Source organism: Acinonyx jubatus, chromosome D1 (genome assembly GCF_027475565.1).
Source record: "Acinonyx jubatus isolate Ajub_Pintada_27869175 chromosome D1, VMU_Ajub_asm_v1.0, whole genome shotgun sequence".
NCBI classification, from domain to species: domain Eukaryota; kingdom Metazoa; phylum Chordata; class Mammalia; order Carnivora; family Felidae; genus Acinonyx; species Acinonyx jubatus.
Window position 1 is genome coordinate 6,395,580 of NC_069390.1, and position 21,023 is coordinate 6,416,602.

General features: G+C 42.0%; 1 protein-coding gene across 2 annotated transcripts in view; it reads right to left on the reverse strand.

Annotated features, from left to right (window-relative positions):
* The window catches only part of PACS1 (phosphofurin acidic cluster sorting protein 1), a 151,735-nt gene extending 131,987 nt beyond the window's left edge, over positions 1 to 19,748 (reverse strand). Inside the window, exon 1 of one of the 2 annotated variants that reach the window (XM_027045846.2) lies at positions 18,978 to 19,748. In XM_027045846.2, the coding sequence (XP_026901647.1) occupies positions 18,978 to 19,327 (350 nt within the window). In that variant the 5' untranslated portion in view covers positions 19,328 to 19,748. Of the gene's footprint in view, positions 1 to 7,432; positions 8,023 to 18,977 lie in introns of those variants that run through there. The other variant, XM_027045847.2, reaches the window with a different exon arrangement.
* Between the last annotated feature and the right edge of the window lie 1,275 nt (positions 19,749 to 21,023).

Consider the following 21,023-nt stretch of genomic DNA (forward strand, 5'->3'; position numbering starts at 1 on the left):
TGCCTGGGTGGGTCAGTAGGTTAAGCATCTGACTTAGGCTCAGGTCATGATCTCATGGTTTAGGAGTTTGAGCCCCACGTCAGGCTCTTTGCAGACAGCTTAGAGCCTGGAGCCTACTTCGGATTCTGTATCTCCCTTTCTCCCTGCCCTCGTCCACTTGCACTCTGTCTCTCTCAAAAGTAAATAAACATCAAAAAAAAATTTTTTAAGTGAGTCTTAATATAGTAATGACGGTAGTAATGCCTCTAAGGTGCTTTCTGGATTGTCACAATGATTGGGAACTTTACTGACATTTAATGGTGGAAAAACCAAGAATGCCAGACATCCTACAACCCATAATCCCTGTGAGTCTTGCACAACTAAGATATGACTACCTTCTACATGTTTCCAACATTCATGTAAGTGAAAGCATTCCACCTAAAGGGAGAACCAGGTTTCAGAGTGCCTAAAGCTTATTTCATTTGAAGGGTCCTGTATAAGAAAAAGCATACAAGTTCACAATTACAAAATTAGGTCTAGAATTTTAAAATACCAAATATGTAGGACTACATCTAAAGAAAGATGTACAATATTTCTACACAAATAAGTGCAGAATCAATTAAAGACGATCTAAGTAAATGGAGGGACATATATCCATTAATTGAAAGACTCAATATTTTAAGGATTTCAACTCTCTCCAAATTAATCCACAGATTCAGAGCAATCCTAATACAATTATCAAAAACAAAGGAAATTGAAAAGCTGGGTCTAAAATTTCTAAGGAAATGCAACAGAGCAAAGACTAGTCAAGGCAATCATGAACACACAGCTGGAAAACTTATACCACCAGGTAACAGGCCTATTATAAAGATATAGTAATAGAGACATGGAACATTAGTGTAAGCATGGACAGACTCACCAATATACAAAACAGAAAGTCTAAAATAGACCCACATGTAAAACATCATGTGATTTACGATGCAGAGCAGTGGAAAAAAGATAATCTTCTTAAATAAATGATGCAGGGAGGGTGGGGGTGCCTGGGTGGCTCATTCAGTTAAGCATGCAACTCTTGATTTCAATGTAGGTGATGATCTCATGGTTCGTGAGCTTGAGCCCTGCACTGGGCTCCATACTGACAGTGCGGAGCCTACTTGGGATTCCCTGTCTCCCTCTCTCTCTGCCCTTCCCCTGCTCGGTCTTTACTTATCTCTTTCTCAAGATAAATAAACATTTTTAAAAAGTCATAAAAAAATAAATGATTCAGGGGCGCCTGGGTGGCTCAGTCAGTTGAACGTTTGACTTCGGCTCAGGTCATGGTCTCACAGTTCATGAGTTCAAGTCCCGCTCTGGGCTCTGTGCTGACAACTCAGGGCCTGGAGCCTGCTTCAGATTCTGTGTCCCCCCTCTCTGCCCCTCCTACATTCACGCTCTGTCTCTGGTCTCTCTCAAATAAACATTTAAAAAAATTTTTTTAAATAAATGTTGCAGGGTTAACTGAATATCCATGTGGAGGAAAATATATCTTAACCCTTACTCACACCACACACAAATATCATTTCCATATGGACTGTAAATTTAACTGTAAAAAGTAAAACAATACAGCTTTTAAAAGAAAGCATCAGTGAACACCTTCATGATACTGAGGTAGGCTAAGATTTCTTAAAGAGGACATAAAAGGCACTAAATGTAACTGGGAAAATTGATAAATTGGACTAAATTAAGATTAATAATTTCTGTTCATCAAAAGACACCACTGGGGTGCCTGGGTGGCTCAGTCAGTTAAGCATCCAACTCTTGATTTCAGCTCAGGTCTTGATCTCAGGGTCGTGAGTTCAAGCCATGCATTGGGTTCCACACCAGGTGTGGCACCTACTTAAAAAAAAACGAAGTGAAAGTGCGTCTGGGTGGCCCAGTTGGTTAAGTGTCTAACTTGATTTTGGCTCAGAACACGGTCTCACAGTTTGTGAGATCAAACCCCACATCAGGCTCTGCACTGACAGCATGGAGCCTGCTTGGGATTCTCTCTCCATCTCTCTCTGCCCCTCCCCTGTTCATGCTCTCCTTCTCTCTCTCTCTCCCTCCCTCTCTCTCTCTCTCTCTCAAAATAAATAAACATTAAAAAAAATGAAGTGGAAAAAAATTAAGTGAAAGACACCATTAAAAGAGTAAAAAGGCTAAATAAATAAATAGGCAATCCACGGGGGTATAAGCAGATATTTGTAAGAAAAAGAACCGTAAGTCAATAAGATACAGAGACAACCCAATAGCAAAATGGGCAAACAACCTGAATAGACAATTCATAAAAGAGAATATCCAGATAGCTAATAAGCTTATGAAAAAGTATTCAACATCTTGAGGGAAATGCAAATTAAAAACACTGGAGAAACCATTTTACCCCTAACCAGAAGGATTAAAACAAAAAAGACAAAGAATACCAACTTTTGGTGGAGATGTGGTACAACTGGAACTCTCATATTGCTAAGCCGAGCATACACATACCCCATGATCTGGCAATTCCACTCCTGCTTATATACTCAAAGGAAAGGAAATGAAATATATGAGAGTGCTTATATCAACCAATAAACATGTACAAGCATGTTCACAGCAGCACTATCCATACATCATCACCTCAAACTGGAAATTTTCCATGACCATTACCACAGAATGGTTAAATAACCTGCGATATATTCACACAGGGAACACTACACAACAAGAATACATGAACTGCAACTACATGCAACAATGTGGATGAATCACACAAACATCATGTTGAACAAAGTCACATACAAGAGTGTACACATGTGAAGTACAAAGGCAGGCAAAACTTGCCCTACACTGCTATAAGCTAGGATACTTGTCATTTTTGGTAGGGGGAGAGGTAGTGATTAGAAGCGGGCAAGGCAATGTTTTGGGTTGTTGGCAATGTTCTGTTTCCCGATGTGGATGCTAATTATGTGGGTATGTCCAGTGTGTAAAAATTCATTAACTGTACTTATTATGTATACTTTTCTAAGTATAGATTATACTTCAATAAAAGGTTGTATTTTTTTGTAATTTGGTATAGGGCCATGAGGTAACCTGTGCACACGAAAAGCCTTAAAGCTTAAGCTTCATTAGATTCATAATAAATTTGCCTTTGGTCCCACCAGACATATATGTACATATATGTAAATAATTATCTTATAATGACCTAAGTCTGTATCTAAATAGATTTTGCACAGAAATTTCAGTTTTTTCATCATTTAATATATAAGGAACTTTCCAGGAATGTAACTACTATGTGTATACAGGAAGGGCTGTATATTGTTCTGTTCAGAACTTTATGAAGATTTATTCAGAATTCTAGAAAATCATATCACCAACGGCATTGCCACATATTATCTGAGTCACCCACGCAATATACCTGTATCAGTCTCTATTTATAGGTGTCATATTTACAGAGGAAAAACTATGTGTACCTGCAAGCACCTGACAGCTATGGTTTCTGACGTGCCATGCCATTTACAAATGTCTTCTGAGAATTCACATATAGAAATACAGATTGTATTACAAAGAGCCTTCCTTTTATCTTTCCTTCATATTGCAGTTAAGATATCGTAGACATGTTGGTAAGCTTTATTATCCGGGAATTTCATTTCAGGATAGAAAAAGGGCCATAAGTTCTAATTCCTGAGTTTAATATCTGCTCTTGTACGTGACTCACATTATCCAAATCACAAGTAATATACTTACCTAAAATGTCAAAAAAAAAAAAAAAGGGTGCCCAGGTGCCACTACAAAAGCAGTTACCTAAATATATCTATCATAAATTTGATCTAGACATGGTAAACAGAATAAAAGGGAAATAAGAGTTCAAACTACAAGATCTAACTAAGCTTCTTTCCTTTTAAATCAGTAAGATCCAGTTTGGCATTCACAAGCAAAGGACTCCATTATTTTCCTGTTCTCTTTTAAAAATAGCTCCACCTTCAAGATTATACAAATTAGATCATTCTGCAGCAGGATTCCTCCTTACAGAGCAGCTCCCAGGAAGCACAGACAGGCTGTCTGCTGTTGAACATTACTCATTAAAAAAAACAAAAAACAAAAAACAAAAACATATTTTTGACTTTTCAGTTTCACTGGGTTAGTGACAAAGAACACCTGCTATAGGTATCAATAGCTTCTGCAACAGATCTCCCTCATTAAAACCCAGCAAATAAATAAGGATCACAGAGGAGATACCATATCAAGCAAGCATGACAGCAGAAAAATCAGGGATGTTGAGACTCAGCTGCTCCATCATAGCTTCATGATGGCCTAAGCACTAAAAGAAATTAATCTAACTTATTAACACAATCAGTTGCCAGTCTATCGATTATTCCATCTCCCAGTAAATTCCCAAGGAAATTTATTCCCAATTAATTGCAAATGGCAAAAGTAGAAACAGGGGCGCCTGGGTGACTCTGCCGGTTGAGCGTCCCACTTTGTCTCGGGTCATGATCTCACCGCTTGTGGGTTTGAGCCCCACATTGGGCTCTGCTGATAGCTCAGAGACTGGAACCTGCTTCGGATTCTGTGTCCTGCTCTCTCCCTGTCCCTCCCTCACTCATGCTCTGTCTCTCTCTCTCTCTCTCTCAAGAATAAATAAAACATTAAAAAAATAATTTAAAAAAAAGTAGAAACAAACTCCCTCAAGAACCTTGACGAGTTCAGTTATACAGATCTCATTCTTTTTTTTTTTTTAAATATGTTTGGTTTTTTAAATTTTTTTTTCAACGTTTATTTATTTTTGGGACAGAGAGAGACAGAGCATGAACGGGAGAGGGGCAGAGAGAGAGGGAGACACAGAATCGGAAACAGGCTCCAGGCTCCGAGCCATCAGCCCAGAGCCTGACGCGGGGCTCGAACTCACAGACCGCGAGATCGTGACCTGGCTGAAGTCGGACGCTTAACCGATTACGCCACCCAGGTGCCCCTATACAGATCTCATTCTTATATAATGTCACTTAAGCAAGATAAAGTGGTGACAATAATAGTAAATTTTTTTATAAAAATCAGAAAACCAACACAAGGAAGTTAATGAAATTTTCAAGTCATCTTTGAATCCTTTTGCTCCATCATACCCCAAATCCAACCCATAAACAAATCCTTTAGGCTTGAAAATATACCTAGAATCTGATGAATTCTCTTTTCCTCCACCTCTACCAACCTGTTCCAAGCCAATATTAGCTCCCACGACATCATCACAACACCTCTACCTAGACTCCCTGCTTTCACCCTACCCTTCTTTATAGGCTATTCTATACACAGTGGTCAGTGGGTATTTTAATATGAAAGTCATTATCATGCCTCTTCCGTGGCTCAAAACCTCTAATGGCTTCCCATCTCACTCAAAGTCAAAGCTAAGTCTTACAATGGTCTATAAGATCTGGGTCCCCTTTGCTTACTCACTCCTCATTCATTTGGCTCAAGTGCACTGGCCTCTTGGATGTTTCTGGAACCTACCAGTTCTTGCTGTCCCCTCTACTGGCTTGCTTAAATGTGTGCTCCACAAGGACTGTTCCCCCTCTCTGAGATCTTGTAGAACACCTTATTTAAAACTATCTCTCTCTCTCTGCCCCATTTAACCCCCTTTCCTACCTTACTTTTCCCCACCAGAAATACCCTATCATTTGCTCATTCATCTGCTTATGGTCTGTTGCCCACCTAGAAGGTAACCCCCACAAGAGCTGAGATTGTGTCTCTTTTATTAACTGTTCTCTCCTCAGTGTCTGAAATAGTGACCAGCATATGATGTATACTCGACAGTTATTTGCTGACTAAATGACTATTAGGTAGAGGAAGAGTTAAAGAGACTTATCCAAATCCACATGATGAAGTAAAGCCAAATAAGAAACCAAATTCTAAAGTCAAAACATTTTTGGCATATGGTTTTAAACAGATTATAGCAATTTGCTGACTTTCCTACAGTGATAAGAATAGGAGGAAATACCTGAATGAGCATCAAACAAAACAAAGCAAAGCAAAACAAAACAAAACCCAAAGAGAGCCATCATTCCAAACATTTTTCTAAAAATGTTATCTTAAATGGACTCAAATAAGATGAAGCCTCACCAACTGAGACATGCATTCATTCATCAGTGAGGCTGCCTGAGAACGAGGCCCTTGCTGAACTTAAGTAAACATATCACTTGGCCTAAGTCCAAAGCATGCCAAACTAATTTTATGACAAATCTTAGTTTAGGAGATCATGTCCCATTTCAAGCCCAAATTCACCCCCACAATGAAATGATAATTTCCTTTTTCTCCATGGAGAGAAAAAGCTCACCAAAAAGATTAATGGGTAATATTTAATAGTATTATAGCTATCCTTTTTTATAAGTTTTTTTAAAGGAAAGATAGAGGGGATTATCTACAAGTAATAAAAACAAAGCGATAATGATAATTACATACAGTTAATGAACACTTCTCCCCATTAAAGACAAGGGCATAAACAATTTATTGCACATTTTGGTGACAGAGAGGAAATACAATTAAATCCATTAATAGCTACAAGAGTTTTTATGTTCCCAAAGGACCTTGGTTTCCAGAGTTGCTTATTCATTTTCATCCACAGCAAAAATGGTGTATGGCAGAGACGACAAATTCTGTAGACTACTTTCCACATACTTAAGTTTTGAGGAGACAATTTTATTAAACAATAAAACAAAACAAACAAACAAAAACCTACTTGTGGGGCATCTGGGTGGCTCACTCAGTTAAGCATCCAACTCTTGACTTCAGCTTAGGTCATGATTTCATGGTTCAGGAGTTCAAGGCCTGTGTCAGGCTGTGCTGACAGCACGGAGGCCTTCTCTCTCTCTCTCAATAATGAATTAAATAAATAAATAAACACACTTTTAAAAAACCTACTTGTAGGGGTGCCTGGGTGGCTCAGTCGGTTAAGCGTCCGACTTCGGCTCAGGTCATGATCTCACGGTCGGTGAGTTCGAGCCCCACGTTGGGCTCAGTGCTGACATCTCAGAGCCTGGAGCCTGTTTCAGATTCTGTGTCTCCCTCTCTCTCTGACCCCCCCCCCCCGCCCCGTTCATGCTCTGTCTCTCAAATAAATAAATGTTAAAAAAAAATTTTTTTTTAATAAAAATTAAAAAAATAAAAAAATAAAAAAACCTACTTGTGAAGACAATGTAAAAAATGACTAATGTATCTATCACAGTCTATCACAGGTCAACAAATATTATACCATCAAATTCATAGTTTCATTGACATTACCCAAAGATGGTATGATTTCTATGAATATAAATGCTCAAACATTTTACAAACATTTTGTTTCTCTTCATAACAAATCAGCAAGGCAAAAAAAAAAAAAAAAAAGTGTATTCACTTTTAAAAAATGAGAAAAAAAGTGACTTGCCTAGATGTAATCAAAACAAATTTAACCAAGCAATAGATATAGGGCTTTACTTACCAATTCATAATTCTCCAACCAAATGCAAAATTTGACTTGTATCTCGAACTGCATCTTCAAAAGGGTTTTTGACTCCTTAAGACTTTAGAAGATTAACCCTCTACCCTAACTCACCAGCAATCCCATCCTTGGAGTACAACCCAGACGAAGAAGTAGGTAAAATGTTTCTTTCTAGCCCTAAACACTCCGGCTGTGAATCTCCCGTATTCAAATGATACTGTCCATTCCTCTTAGCCTTCATAATACAGAGCCATTCACTCCTAACATATTTGATTGGTTTTTAGCCCATGGTCTAATCAAAGCAGTAAAGCAGAAAGAAGGCATATTGAAGCAATGGGGGAAATAAAACAAAAACAAAACTAAAAAAGCAAACACATTAGTTTAAAAATATGCAACACATACCAGTCTACACTCTTCAGCTCAAGCCCTGTTGTTAACCATGAGGATCTCATTCATCATGATGATCCACATTTGAAAAGAAGTTAATCTGTGTTTTACATACTCTTAAGGAAGAACAGAAACATGTTAATATATTTGTAGATTTCCAACTAAAATGAGACAGTAGAGTCTTGGTACTTATTAAAGGAGAGAATTCACACACACACACACACACACACACACACACACACACACACACCATATCCAAATGTTTCATGACAGGCCTTAAATGTATTATCAGGTTTCTCCTGTAAGAGTAGAATAGAATTTTCCTATAGTTTGAGACATAAAAAAGAAAGCTTAAAGAGACAAGAGAAAAAATATCAACCCCATTTAAATCCTCATTTTCTTAGGAGTCACTTAGCTTTTATTGGTAATAAATGACTAGCTGTAAACCGGTTTAGTTGCTCTTCTGGCTGCCAAACCAGAGCTAAAGAAGTCAGCAGGTAGAATAGGGAAGCTGTCAAGTCAAATTGGCTCAAAACAAAGTTGTGGTTTGCAGGCGGGGCCTGCACCATCTCTTCCGTTCATATAAGCTGGCAGGATGTAGAAACAGGATCCTGATCCAGCCACTGCTTCAGAGAACCAAAATATTTTGTTTTGACTTTCTAGACTATTAAGCTTGGGGTTTGGCAGGATCTGTGTCTAAAGTGAATCCAACACCTTATGATAGTCCCACTGAGGAAATCGTAATATCAACAAAGTTGCCCTGACTGCAGAAAGAAAGCAGACTTTGGAGGGGTACTGGGGAGAGACCAGAGAAGCTGGACTGGCAATAAAGATAGCAATAGTAATAGTAGTAACAGCTATTATTTTTAGGTGTTTTCTATGTGCTACGTAAGCATTTACTTGTATTAATATCATTTAATCCTCATAATTAATGAGGGGTAGGGACATTAGGCCTATTTTGCAAATGAGAAAATTAAAGCATTAGAGAGGTTAAATAATTTGCCCAAATCACTAAATGGTAAAGGATAGAATCGGGATTAAAATCCTGGCTAACTGGCTCCAGAACTGGCACTTATAGCCATTGTGGTATTAAATTTCTTACTATCTATGATTTGGTAATAGAGCAGCATTCTGTAATTCTAATATGACAAAATATAAACATTAAATATTATTTGTCAACTATAAGAACCAGCCAGGGTTCGGGGAACACCAAGTTTAAACAGAGAAATCGTTCTGGTGTCAGATAATCATAAATCATGAGACAAATCCCAGCTCCACCTACCTCTAAACTGTGTAGCCTTACAAAATGCCTTCACCTCACTGGGCCTTGATTTTCCTTTCTGGGAAAGGGATCTCAGTACCTGCCTCTGATGGTTATTGTGACACACAGTAAATGCTCAATTAGTTAGGTTTATTTCATTCAGGCATCAGCTAAAACATGGCTTCCCCAGAGGCCTTCTCTGACCGCCCTATCCAAAAGTGCCCTTCTGCCAACATTCTCAATTCCCTCACTATGCTTTATTTTTCATCGTGGTACTCACTCATTACCTATTTATTATAAATATATTTGTTTATTATCTTTCTCCCTCCACCACAATGTATACTCTAGGAGAGAGTTAATTTTGTCAACTTGTTTGCTACTGCTTCCTCAGCACCTATAGCAGTGCTTGGCACATAGAAATATTCAGTATTTGCTGAATGAAAGAACTGTGTATAACAGATTTTCATTCAATAAACATTATAAATAAAAAGGTACTGTTTATGTGACAAATGTACTTATTGAGCACCTATAAAGTAACTAATAAATGAAGAAGATTATTTCAGATGATAGTAACTAGTTGTGAAGATTTATAAACTCCCAGAATGACTAGGCAGGTTATGAGAGCTTTCCAAGGTGGTGGATTAACTGAGATCTGAATGATACCCAGGAGCCAGCCATATGATGATGTGGGACAAGGCATCCCAGGTATAAGTGCAAAAGCCCAAAGGCAGAGATGACCTTGTCTAAGGCCCAGCTTCCCCAGAGCCAAGTGAGCATGGTGGAGAATGACAGAAGAGAAGGTCAAAGATACAGGAAGAGGTCACATCCTAAAGTCTTTCCTAAGGCATGAAAAGGGGTTTTATTCTAAGTATGATGAACAGTTATTTGATAGTGTCACTAATCTTCACCCACTAGAATGTATATTTTATGAAATCAAGGATTCTGTTTGTGACACACACCAGCTGGTCTATAAGCATTTGCTAAATGAATGAACTGGGAAGATTATGAAGAAGGGAGTGGCATAAGCTGATTTTCCTTTGAAACATCACCCTGAACTACTACTAGTGGTTACATTCTGGAGGAAACTAAGGTGGCAAAAGATGGGTGGAATTACAAACAGCAGAGTGCAGTGTGGTTTGAGAGGTATGGTAATACAAAGAAACGGAAGAATAAAGCAGCTCTGTAAACCTTGAAGCCATTTGTTGTTTTTAAACAGGAGACAGGAAAAGGTCAGTGAGGAGGGAAGAAGTAAATGACAATTGATGTCCTAAGCCTTTTGTGTTTTCTGTAGTGAAAGAAAGAAAGAAAGAAAGAAAGAAAGAGAAAGAAAGAAAGAAAGAAAGAAAGAAAGAAAGAAAGAAAAAGAAAGAAAGAAAGAAAAAGAGAAAGAAAGAAAGAAAAAGAGAAAGAAAGAAAGAAAGAAAGAAAGAAAGAAAGAAAGAAAGAAAGAAAGAAAAACTGCAACAAAGAAACTCTATCTCACCTATGAAAAGAGGAACGAAAGGAAACTCAAGACACACACAAAATATTTTGGAGAACAACTGTAAAGAAAAAACACCTTTTTATGTCTAAGCACAATAAGCAGTCTAAATTTCCTCAGGGACAAGTCATAAGCTAATTATACCCAAAATGTGACCTAGGGGAAATCTTGCTCACAGTAAGGTTTTGAGAGGCAAGCTGTCATTTGGAAGAGTTAGTCCACAAAAAGAGGAACAGGTATTCCTCTGGTAGGAATCAAGTTTGAAAACATCACTCCCTTCGTATCTACCTTTATCTGTATCAGGCCACTAAAAAATACATACAAGGTAAATTACAGTGTAACTACTAAGATCCACATCACAGTTCTAAAAATTTTTTGGCCAAAACATTCTATGGATATTACCTAGTGTCATGTTCACAGAACTTAGAAGCACAACGAGGGCTGAAAGGGTGAATGAAGAGAGGGTTTATCTGGACCATTGCTCCCAAAAAGAAAAAGGGAAAAACAGTATTCAGGACCAGAAAATGTGTGAAGCTGCACCTAAACTCAGAGATTCTCACCTTGAGTATATCTTAAAACACTTTACTATCTAAAAGAATCTACATAAATATTTAACAAATAAATAAATTGGGGCGCCTGGGTGGCTCAGTCGGTTAAGCGTCCGACTTCAGCTCAGGTCACGATCTCACAGTTCGTGAGTTCGAGCCCCGTGTCGGGCTCTGGGCTGACAGCTCAGAGCCTGGAGCCTGCTTCGGATTCTGTGTCTCCCTCTCTCTGTGCCCCTCCCCTGTTCATGTTCTGTCTCTCTGTCTCAAAAATAAATAAAGCATTAAAAAAAATTTTTTTTAAACAAATAAATGTGTCATTTTCAATACTACTTTGTCAGCTATGCTTCATCATCCACTCACCATGAGTGTCTAGAACATTCCCCATTCACCACATTTGCTATCAGTAAAAAGAAATACGCAACTCTAGAACCAAGAAAGGTAATGGGTAGAGCAAAACTTTAGTCCCCCATGTCTTCATCCATTAAAAAACAAAGCTGTTCTTTTTTTACAGCTTTATTACAATATAAAATTTGTAAGGTTCACTCCTTTAAGGTATACAATTGAGTAGAGTTGATATGTATTTTTAAATATATATTTTTTAAAACAATATTCACTGGTCTTTTCTGTAACACGTTTATTACATAGTTTAGAAATCACACAAAGGGGCGCCTGGGTGGCGCAGTCGGTTAAGCGTCCGACTTCAGCCAGGTCACGATCTCGCGGTCCGGGAGTTCGAGCCCCGCGTCGGGCTCTGGGCTGATGGCTCAGAGCCTGGAGCCTGTTTCAGATTCTGTGTCTCCCTCTCTCTCTGACCCCCCCCCCCCCCCCGTTCATGCTCTGTCTCTCTCTGTCCCAAAAATAAATAAACGTTGAAAAAAAAAATTTTTTTTAAGAAATCACACAAAAAAAAATAAGGCCAAAAATTATTATCATACATAATCCAATCATCTAAAGTCATTTTAGAATTAATGACTCCAGGGGCACCTGGGTGGCTCAGTCAGTTAAACATCTGACTCTTGATTTTGGCTCAGCTCATGATCTCACAGTTCATGGGAAAAAGCGCAGAGCCCACTTGGGATTCTCTCTCCCCCCCTCCCCCATGCATGCACTCATTCTCTCTCCCTCTCTCAAAATAAATAAATTTTTTTTTTAAATTAAAATTAAAAAAATAATAATGAAGTCTGTAAAATTAATGTCTCCAGTTAGTTTTCTCAATAGGTATTGACTAATACCTAAAATTGTGGGAAACAAATGGCAGGAAGGCATCAGGAAGCAATTCCCTACAGGAAGAAGTGAGCAGATTAAAAGGTAAAAATCTTTAAAGGAGAACAACTAACAGAAGAAAACTAACAGGCCCTTGAAATAGTGAAGAAAAGGGGCATATCAAAATAATTTGGAAGAGGACAAAAGAATTCAGTTTAATTAAATGAATAAGGAGAAACCACACAGATATTAATACTAGAAATATCACAGGCAATTTTCTCTTTAAAATAGTGTTAGCTGGGGCACCTGGGTGGCTCCGTCGGTTAAGCGTCTGACTTCGGCTCAGGTCATGATCTCACAGTTTGTGAGTTTGAGCCCCACACTGGGCTCTGTGCTGACAGCTTAGAGACTGGAGCCTGCTTCAAATTCTGTGTGTCCCTCTCTCTCTGCTCCTCTCCTGCTCATGCTCTGTCTCTCTCTCCTTCAAAAATAAATAAAAACATTAAAAAAATAAAAAAAATTTTAGTGTTAGCTAATAGAACTTTCTATGGTGCTGAAAATGTTCTATATGTGCCTTGTCTAATACAAAAGCCGCTAATCACATGTGACTAGTGTGACAAGAAATGTGGCTAATAAAACTAAGAAAGGGAATTTAAAATTTTATTCAATTTTAATTAATTTTAACTTAAATAGCTACATGCAACTAGTGGTTACTGTACTGAACAGCACAGCTTTAAAGAGAAAACAGCTTATGATGTTAAGATGTAATTGGATGTCAAATGGAATGCTTTCAGAAACTGTTTTCTAGAAGATACACAAGCTAAGAAACCATTTATCATCATTTACTGGCCTTCTCTACTGCTCTTCTACTCTACTTCTCTACCCAAGGTAGAGGCCAGATTTAGGTCGGCCTAAGCGGCAACCTGAGCTGTGACTACAGCTATTCTCTGGTTTATAAAAAGGAAAAAGGGAGTACAGGTCCAGCAGGCTTTCTAACCAGACAACTGCCCTATGAATGGCAGGAAAAGGAAAATACTCTATAGAGTTGGTGCCTAGGCATAAACATCGTGATTCCCTAAAACCATCAGAAGCTATGCTGGTTGTTCTTCCAACTAGGCCTAGGGAAGGCCTAGGGAATGGAGGATTCTATCAGTGCTTACCAATCTAGAAACAAACCACCTCACTCAATCCAGCCCAAGGGGCTTCTGAAAGACATTCTAAGACCAACTTCAAACTCTCTTTTCTCAAGAGCCCTAATACCACTCTGAATCCATAATGGAAAAAGACCAGCTCTTGTGAGCATTCCCACAGCTACTCTAGATGTCTGAAGTACCCGCAGCATGTGACACCACAGATGCAAGCAAAGCCAACTCCAAATTTCAGAGGACCCACTGAACCTTCAAGTCCAGGCCAAAACAAGACAAGCCTCCTAGGTTGAAGCAGTGAAAAGACACAGCCCATATTCTTACTTGCACCTCCCTCATGCACACTGAGGCAAACACTCCCAGTAACAGCTTATTGGCTCAGCTAAGAAATTGGAAAACTAGTTTAAAAAGAAATCACATAACCACTAATGTGCCCAAAAGATCTGTAAATCAATACTTGTAAAGCGGACTTGTGAAAGTCATTCTCTTTCTGACAAGGAATCTGAGCTTCCACAGGGACAATGGATAATATTACCACGATAGAGAAGATATTCTATTACAACACTCACAATGTGAAACTCAAATCTAAGATACAAAGATGCTTTTAAGACTTTTAATACTAAGGCAATAATAGAAATTTCACCAGGTCTCTCTCATTTGACCAATTTCATTTACTTCATATCTATCATTTAAGAAGTACCTTCTCTTACAATCTATAGGTCCTATTATATATTTATTTCACCCACATTTTAGAATGAATGGCAAGTAAAAGTGTTCCCAATTAATGGGTAAAAAAACTAAAGTGTGGAAGAGTTTGCCTTGGCATCCAGTAAGAATACAAGAGTAATATATCCTGGCTTGCCTAGTGCTTTTGTGGTTAGAGGGGCAACTGCCCCTAAGTGTCCTGATGAAAATAACACTTCTACTGTATACTAGTCATGCCAACTTAGCCATGACCACCTCCTTTGGTTCTAACAGTTTTGTCCAAGCAGGCTTAACTTCAGTACCCCCTTTAAAAAAAAAAAATGTGGTCTAAGGAGAAATGTGACTCATAACTCCTGAACTCTTTCCCTAAGTGTACATACAGATAAGGATATGCAAATGTGCTTTGTACTCAAAGACAAATGTGATACAGTTTGTGAGTGATACAGCAGAGCACATTTTATCTCCTAATAATTGGTTTTACAAAATCCACTGAGGACATTTTGGATACCTGTGAAATTTAATGATTTTTCTGCCTCTCCTACTGAAGTATCTCAAATAGAGAAAAGAACACCAGGGGAAACTTCACCATATACCACACAAGAACCAAACAGAAGAGATCAACAATGAGACTCTAAAACTCTTCCCTTGGGGCACCTGGGTGGCTCAGTTGGTTAAGCATCAGATTCTTGATTTCAGCTCAGGTCATGATCTCACAGTTTGTGAGTTTGAGCCCAACATCAGGCTCTGTGCTGACAAAGCACAGATTGGGATTCTCTCTCTCCGGCTTTCTCTCTGTCCCTCCACCACTCTCACAAGCGAGCTCACTCTCTCTCAAAAATAAACAAACATTAAAAAAAAGATAACATCAAACAACATGCCATCTGGCCAAATGTCACCATACCACTAGCCAAAACATGGGCCATAGGAGAGGAAGCACTACTTAGTACAGAGGAAAAACAATGCCAACATCTAAAGCTGTGAATTTTAAAAAGGAGCTATAATAGATCCACCTGCTTGTAACAGAATCTTAAAAGCCAACTGTATTTCCTAGTGATCACCTGTGGAAAGCAAAAACAGAGACAAGACTAGGGCTTTTTCCTTCATAATTCCCATCTTTCTGTACTGCTTGAATGTCTAATCATGGACATGTATCAATATTTTAATTAAAAAAATGTTGATAAAAATGTCAATGAATAAGGGCATCTGAGTGGCTCAGTCAGTTAAGCTTCTCACTATTGATCTGAGCTCAGGTCTTGATCTCGGGGCCATGAATTCAAGCCCCAAGTTGGGCTCCATGCCCAGCACAGAGCCTACTTATAAAAAAAAAAAAAGTGGGGCGCCTGGGTGGCTCAGTCAGTTAAGAGTCCGACTTCAGCTCAGGTCATGATCTCATCATTCGTGAGTTCCAGCCCTGCATTGGGCTCTGTACTGACAGCTTGGAGCCTGGAGCCTGCTTTGGATTCTATGTCTCTCTCTCTCTGCCCCTCCCCCCTGCTCATACTCTTTCTCTCTCTCAAAAATAAACATTAAAAAAAATTTTTTTTAAGTCAATGAATAAAACAATTTAGTGGGTTGTTTTTTCTGTTGTTTTTTTGTTTTGAGAGAGGGAGACAGAGGACACACACACACACACACACACACACACACACACACACAGCAGAGGGAGAGAGAAAGAGAATCCCAAGCAGCTCGGAGCCTGATTCCACGATCCTGGGAGCGCAACCTGAGCCAAAATCAAGAGTTCGACACTCAACTGACTGAGCCACCCAAGTGCCCCCAATTTAGTTACTTTAAAGCCAACTATCAGTATTCTCTCCAACCATAAAACATTTTTAAAAAATACTACAGATTCTGAAGGAATTTAGTAGATGTTAAATAAGAGCAGAGTACATACTTGAGAAACAACTAGTACAATGTTCATCTTTATTTAAATATCTAATAAAGGGAAAAGGGTTTTTTTCCCCGAAAAGCAAATTATATTTCTACTGGGATCAAGAAAAGGAAAGTGACCTTCCTAACACACAACTTTCAACTCTCTCTTCTCTGTACTAGGTAGAGGAACACATTTGCTAAAACTGAGTCCCACAGCATATATATACACATATATATAGCCTTAGATCCACAATCATGTTCACATTTCTTAAGTGCACGTTTCACACGCTTCTCACTTGAGTTACATGAGACAAGAACATTAATCTTAGACTATCTACAGAGTGCTGTACACAGGTTGCACATTGCCAATATATTTTAAACAACATGAACAAGTAAACAAGGAGACCTCAAATTAACCAGATGACTCTAGTAATTGGAAGGGCCAATAGCGGACATTTTCTCCCCACAGGGTGTTATTTTCCATCCTGCAGATAAAACAGCATGCTCCAAAGAGCACAAGTGTTCCACAAGGAGCTGGGAGGCACAGGGTGATAGCTGAAAAACAAAGTCAGAGCAGGACAGCTGACAATCTCAAAGACTCGTTAGTAGACATGACAACTGCATGCTCTCAGCAGGGGCAAACAACAAGCCACCCAAGCCTCTCACACCAAGTTAGCATAGTAATTACCGATTTACTCAGGAAGATGGGCAGTTTCTTTGGCTAATAATTTATTACATAAGACTTCTCAGTGACCAACAGGTGCAGAAAAAAAAAATCAAAGATTTTATTTATCAGTGATTTTATTTATCTCCCCCTGTTGCACAGCAGCTTCTTCCCAGTTGGCTCAATGCCTTTTCAATCTAACAAGCTAGAGAAGGCAACTGTCCAGATGTCACCTGTCAAACATAGCGATAGATGTAAACGAAGAATGGGCAAGCATGTATTACTAACACTGGACCAACGTGGGAAGGGGCACAGTGCTTTTACGTTTGAAAGTAGATTAGAATACTTCAGCTACAGACGGACCTACCTAGAAAGAGGCCTGCTAAGGACCATTACACACTAAACTCCCACTTGAGTTTGGTGTTGTGCTAGGGCACTGGCCAAAACAAACTAAACTAACATGGCTTCTGATTACCCTAAAAGAAGGGCAAAAAAAAAAAAGAAAGTGTAAGTCAGTGAGGTAAATGCTGAAACACAAAGGACATGAAGAGTGAGGGAGGAGGAGCACGAACGGGACACAATTTAGCATTATCTAAAAAAGTTTCAGATGTATACCCTGCAAATAGCAATTCCACCCCTACATATAAAAACAGAAAGAAACTTTTGCAAGTATCACTAGGAGTCCTGGGCAAAACTATTTACCACATTACTGCTCCCATTAACTAACAAGAAACAACCCAAAATATTCACCGAAAAGAGAAGTATGATATAGTCATAAAATGAAATTATATCCGTTAGTGAAAATATTTAAACTACAGCTACCATACCCCACTGACAAGTCCCACAAACTTAATGTTGAATTAAAACACACATATGCACTAAGTCACAGAGCACATACAGTATGATAGCACTTATATAAACTTCAAAAACACCCTAAACCATATTGTTTACAGATGCATGTATGCAGCAAAACTATTTTTAAAAGACAAGGGAAATAATAAACACACAATAGTGTTTACCTTTGTGGGGGGGGGGGGAAGTAGGGCATGTGGTCAGGAAGGGGCATCCTGAGGGCCTCATTCAACATAATTTATAATGTTCTGTTTCTTAAACTGAGTCAAGTATAGAAATGTACTTTTCATCATTTTGTAAAATGCCCTAACCAGGAGATATATTTGTGTGTGTGTGTATAATTTTGTATGCATGAAATGATTCAAAATAAAGAGAGAGGAAAATAAATAGAGTTGAGGCTGGAACCAGACAATGCTTCTTAACCCCTACTGACACGTCCACCTACCCAAGGCTGGGCTAAAAGAATAAGGAGTGGGTCCAAAACTCCAAGACAACAGAATCAACTCAGTTTAGAGGTGACAAAAAGATCACCTCCAGGCACTTTTCTGGGCTTCCTAGGCGAAACCAGCTCCACAGTGTCTGCTCAAGGGCTAAACTGTAAGACACCGCACACTGTCCCCAAAGAGTTGGAGAAAGACTGCTTTGCCAATACAGAAACAGAAAACATCACAAACTCAGGCATATTTTACCAATGAAAGGAAAGTCCCCAGATGGTTCCAACAGGCAGAGGAATGGATTGGATTTAGGAACAAGGCAGTAATTTTATGCAGCCCTGCAAGGCTAAGAGAATTTGTGACTAGCTACTGGGGAGGAGGAAGGGGGTGAAAAATACAATTAAAGACACACTAAATAGGGCTTTTACAAGCGCACAGAGGCCGGGGCAGAATGTGTGTAATCTGAAGCACAAATGAACGTGTGTGTGTACTGAAGACCAACCAGAAGCCTCCAGGGTTACTATATGGGCTTTATCTGGCAGAAGGTGACAACCGACTTTGGCACACGCTGAGTATATTGGGAAATAATAATATCAAAGGACATCTATGTAACATATGTACAGCCCACGGGCGCCAACGAGGCAGGGAAAAGAGTCCGTGACATTCGCAGGGAAACTGACCGTCAGGAAGGCCGGATTCGGTCAGATCAACGAGAGAAGGCCCAGGGCTGAGAGTCCAGGAGGCCCCAATCGGGGGAGAGGAAGAAAGAGGGTGGTCCCGGCCCGAGGCAGAAGGTGGGGCTGCCAGGAGAGGGCGGGGTCCCCGCAAGAGGAGTCCCGGGAGGCCCGCCTAGAAACAGGCCGGGCAGCCAGGGGGAATCCAGGGAGGGGGGCGCTCCCTTGGGCGCTGGGACGGAGAGGAATGAGAAGGCGGGGGCCTGTCACAGACCTGGCCCTGCGGCCCCGAGGGCCCGGTCCCCCCGCCCGCCGCTCACCTGGGCACGCAGCTGGACGAGCTCCGGTCCACCTCCCAGGTGGCGTACAGGTTCATCTGCACGGGGGCGGGGGTGCGGCCTGGCCCCGGGCCGCCGGGAGGCGCGGACCCGGAGGCCACCGCGACGGCCATGGAGGTGGAGGTGGACGAGGACGAGGAGGAGGCGGCCGCCGCCGAGGTGGACGAGGACGACGAGGTGGCCTGGGTCAGCTTGGGGGGCGTCGGCTGCTGAGGCGGCGGCTGCTGCGGCGGCTGCTGCTGTTGCGGGGACTGGGCGACCCCAGAGCCCCTCTGGCCGCTGCCGCCCCCGGCGCCTCCAGGACCACCGCCCGCCCCTCCGCGTTCCGCCATGGCCCGGCCGGGGGTGGGGGGCGCGGGGATAACGGGGATCGGGGCGACGCAGAGAGGACGCCCAGGCTTCTCCCACGGTGGCGGCGAGGGCTCGACTCGTCTCCTCAGCCCGCCCGCCTGAGCGCGCGAGCGAGCGAGCGACAGGCTGCACGCACGCGCGGGGCCTCTCGGCGCGCGGTCCTCGCGCTCGCCCGCCGCTGCCTGTTGCGGCTCGCGCCGCCGAGACACTGGGTGGGCGTGTCCGGGGGGGCGGGGAGCTCTGGCTCGCGCCGGCCCCACCCAGCGCCAAGGGGCGGGGTTCGCGCTCGCGCTCGCGCCCCAGGCGAGCCTGTGGGCGCGCTCTTCTAGCTTCCCTGGAGAGGAGGCCTCGACCCCGGCTGGCTCGGCCAGACCCTCCCTTCAAATCCGCAGTGCGAGCGGCAGCCAGCCGGCCCGGTCCTCCCCTCCCCCGTCGTGCTCTCTGCAGCAACAGCCAGGCCAGCGGAAACTCCGCTTTTCCGGGGCGCGGCCCCGGCTGGGGTTGGCGGGGGGGGGCGGTTGGGGGGGGGGGGCTGACGCGGGAGCGCGCCTCGTGCCCCTTGGGTCCCCGGAGCCTACAGAGAGGCCGAAGCCCGCATCGCGGCATCCTGCTTGGCCCCTGCTCTGCCGCCCCGGGGTTTCTTCACAACCTACAAAGGGAGCGGGTGGCGACTCCACCGTCGGCCCGGTGCGTCTGTGGGCCGTGAAGTTTCCATCCCTGCTGCTCTCCATGGAAGGCAGGGGGCTCAGGGACCTGGAGTCCAAAAGGCCCTGGCAAGGGTGAATTACGAACCTAAGCCCTGGCCCACCTGGAGCCACCCTTCCCCCCATGAAGCATTATAGAGTCCCAAGCCCCCCATCCCTGCCCTCAATTGCTTCCACCTGTAACGTTTTCTCTGCTTCACCGTTTAATTTCTAAAATCCTACTCCCCCAAGGCCTACCCCGATTGCCACGTCCAACATGGGATCTCCCACACTACCACCCCCATCCATCACCTCCAGAAACCATCTTGAAGTCTCCTGACATCGACATCTCTGTTGCTGCACTTCCAGCAAAGCAACACCAGTAGCACCACAGCAGAACTTCTCTCCCAGCACCCGGCAAATGCCCGTTGGGCCCCTTAAGTCCAACCTAGTCTAGCCTGTTGGGAAGACTTCTGAAGACCAGAAGACTAGAACCTGGAGAAAGCAAGCTCCCCCTCCCTCCCCCTACCAAACTTAGAGGCTGGGTGGCTGAAACCACCCAGGGATTCACGGGGACTCCAGACAATCTAGATTTGGGGCTGTGTTCCCTCCCAGGTAAGGACCTGGGACTCTTTTGGCCACAGGTCTATTAGGAAGGCCTCACCTGGCCTACTTCCCAAGCCCACTGCACTTCCTCAGCCCAGCCAGGGTGCTAAGCTGGCTATTTTTAGTCCCCAAGGACAAAGTAGTAAGGTCAAACCAGACCTAGAGACACTTGCCCCAGAGCCTTCCTACAAAGGCAGGTAGTGGTGAAACAATTTCAGCATGGCTTTGGAGTTATCACCAGTCTCAACTGCAACATGTGACCCAGGTGCATGCCCCTGGCACTGGGGCAGCCCCGAGGTTGCAGAAAAAGCCAATGTTTTAGTCCTTTTGCCCCCAGTTTTTAGTCCTTTTGCCCGAGGGGATTAAAAGACACCTGGGTGGCTCAGTC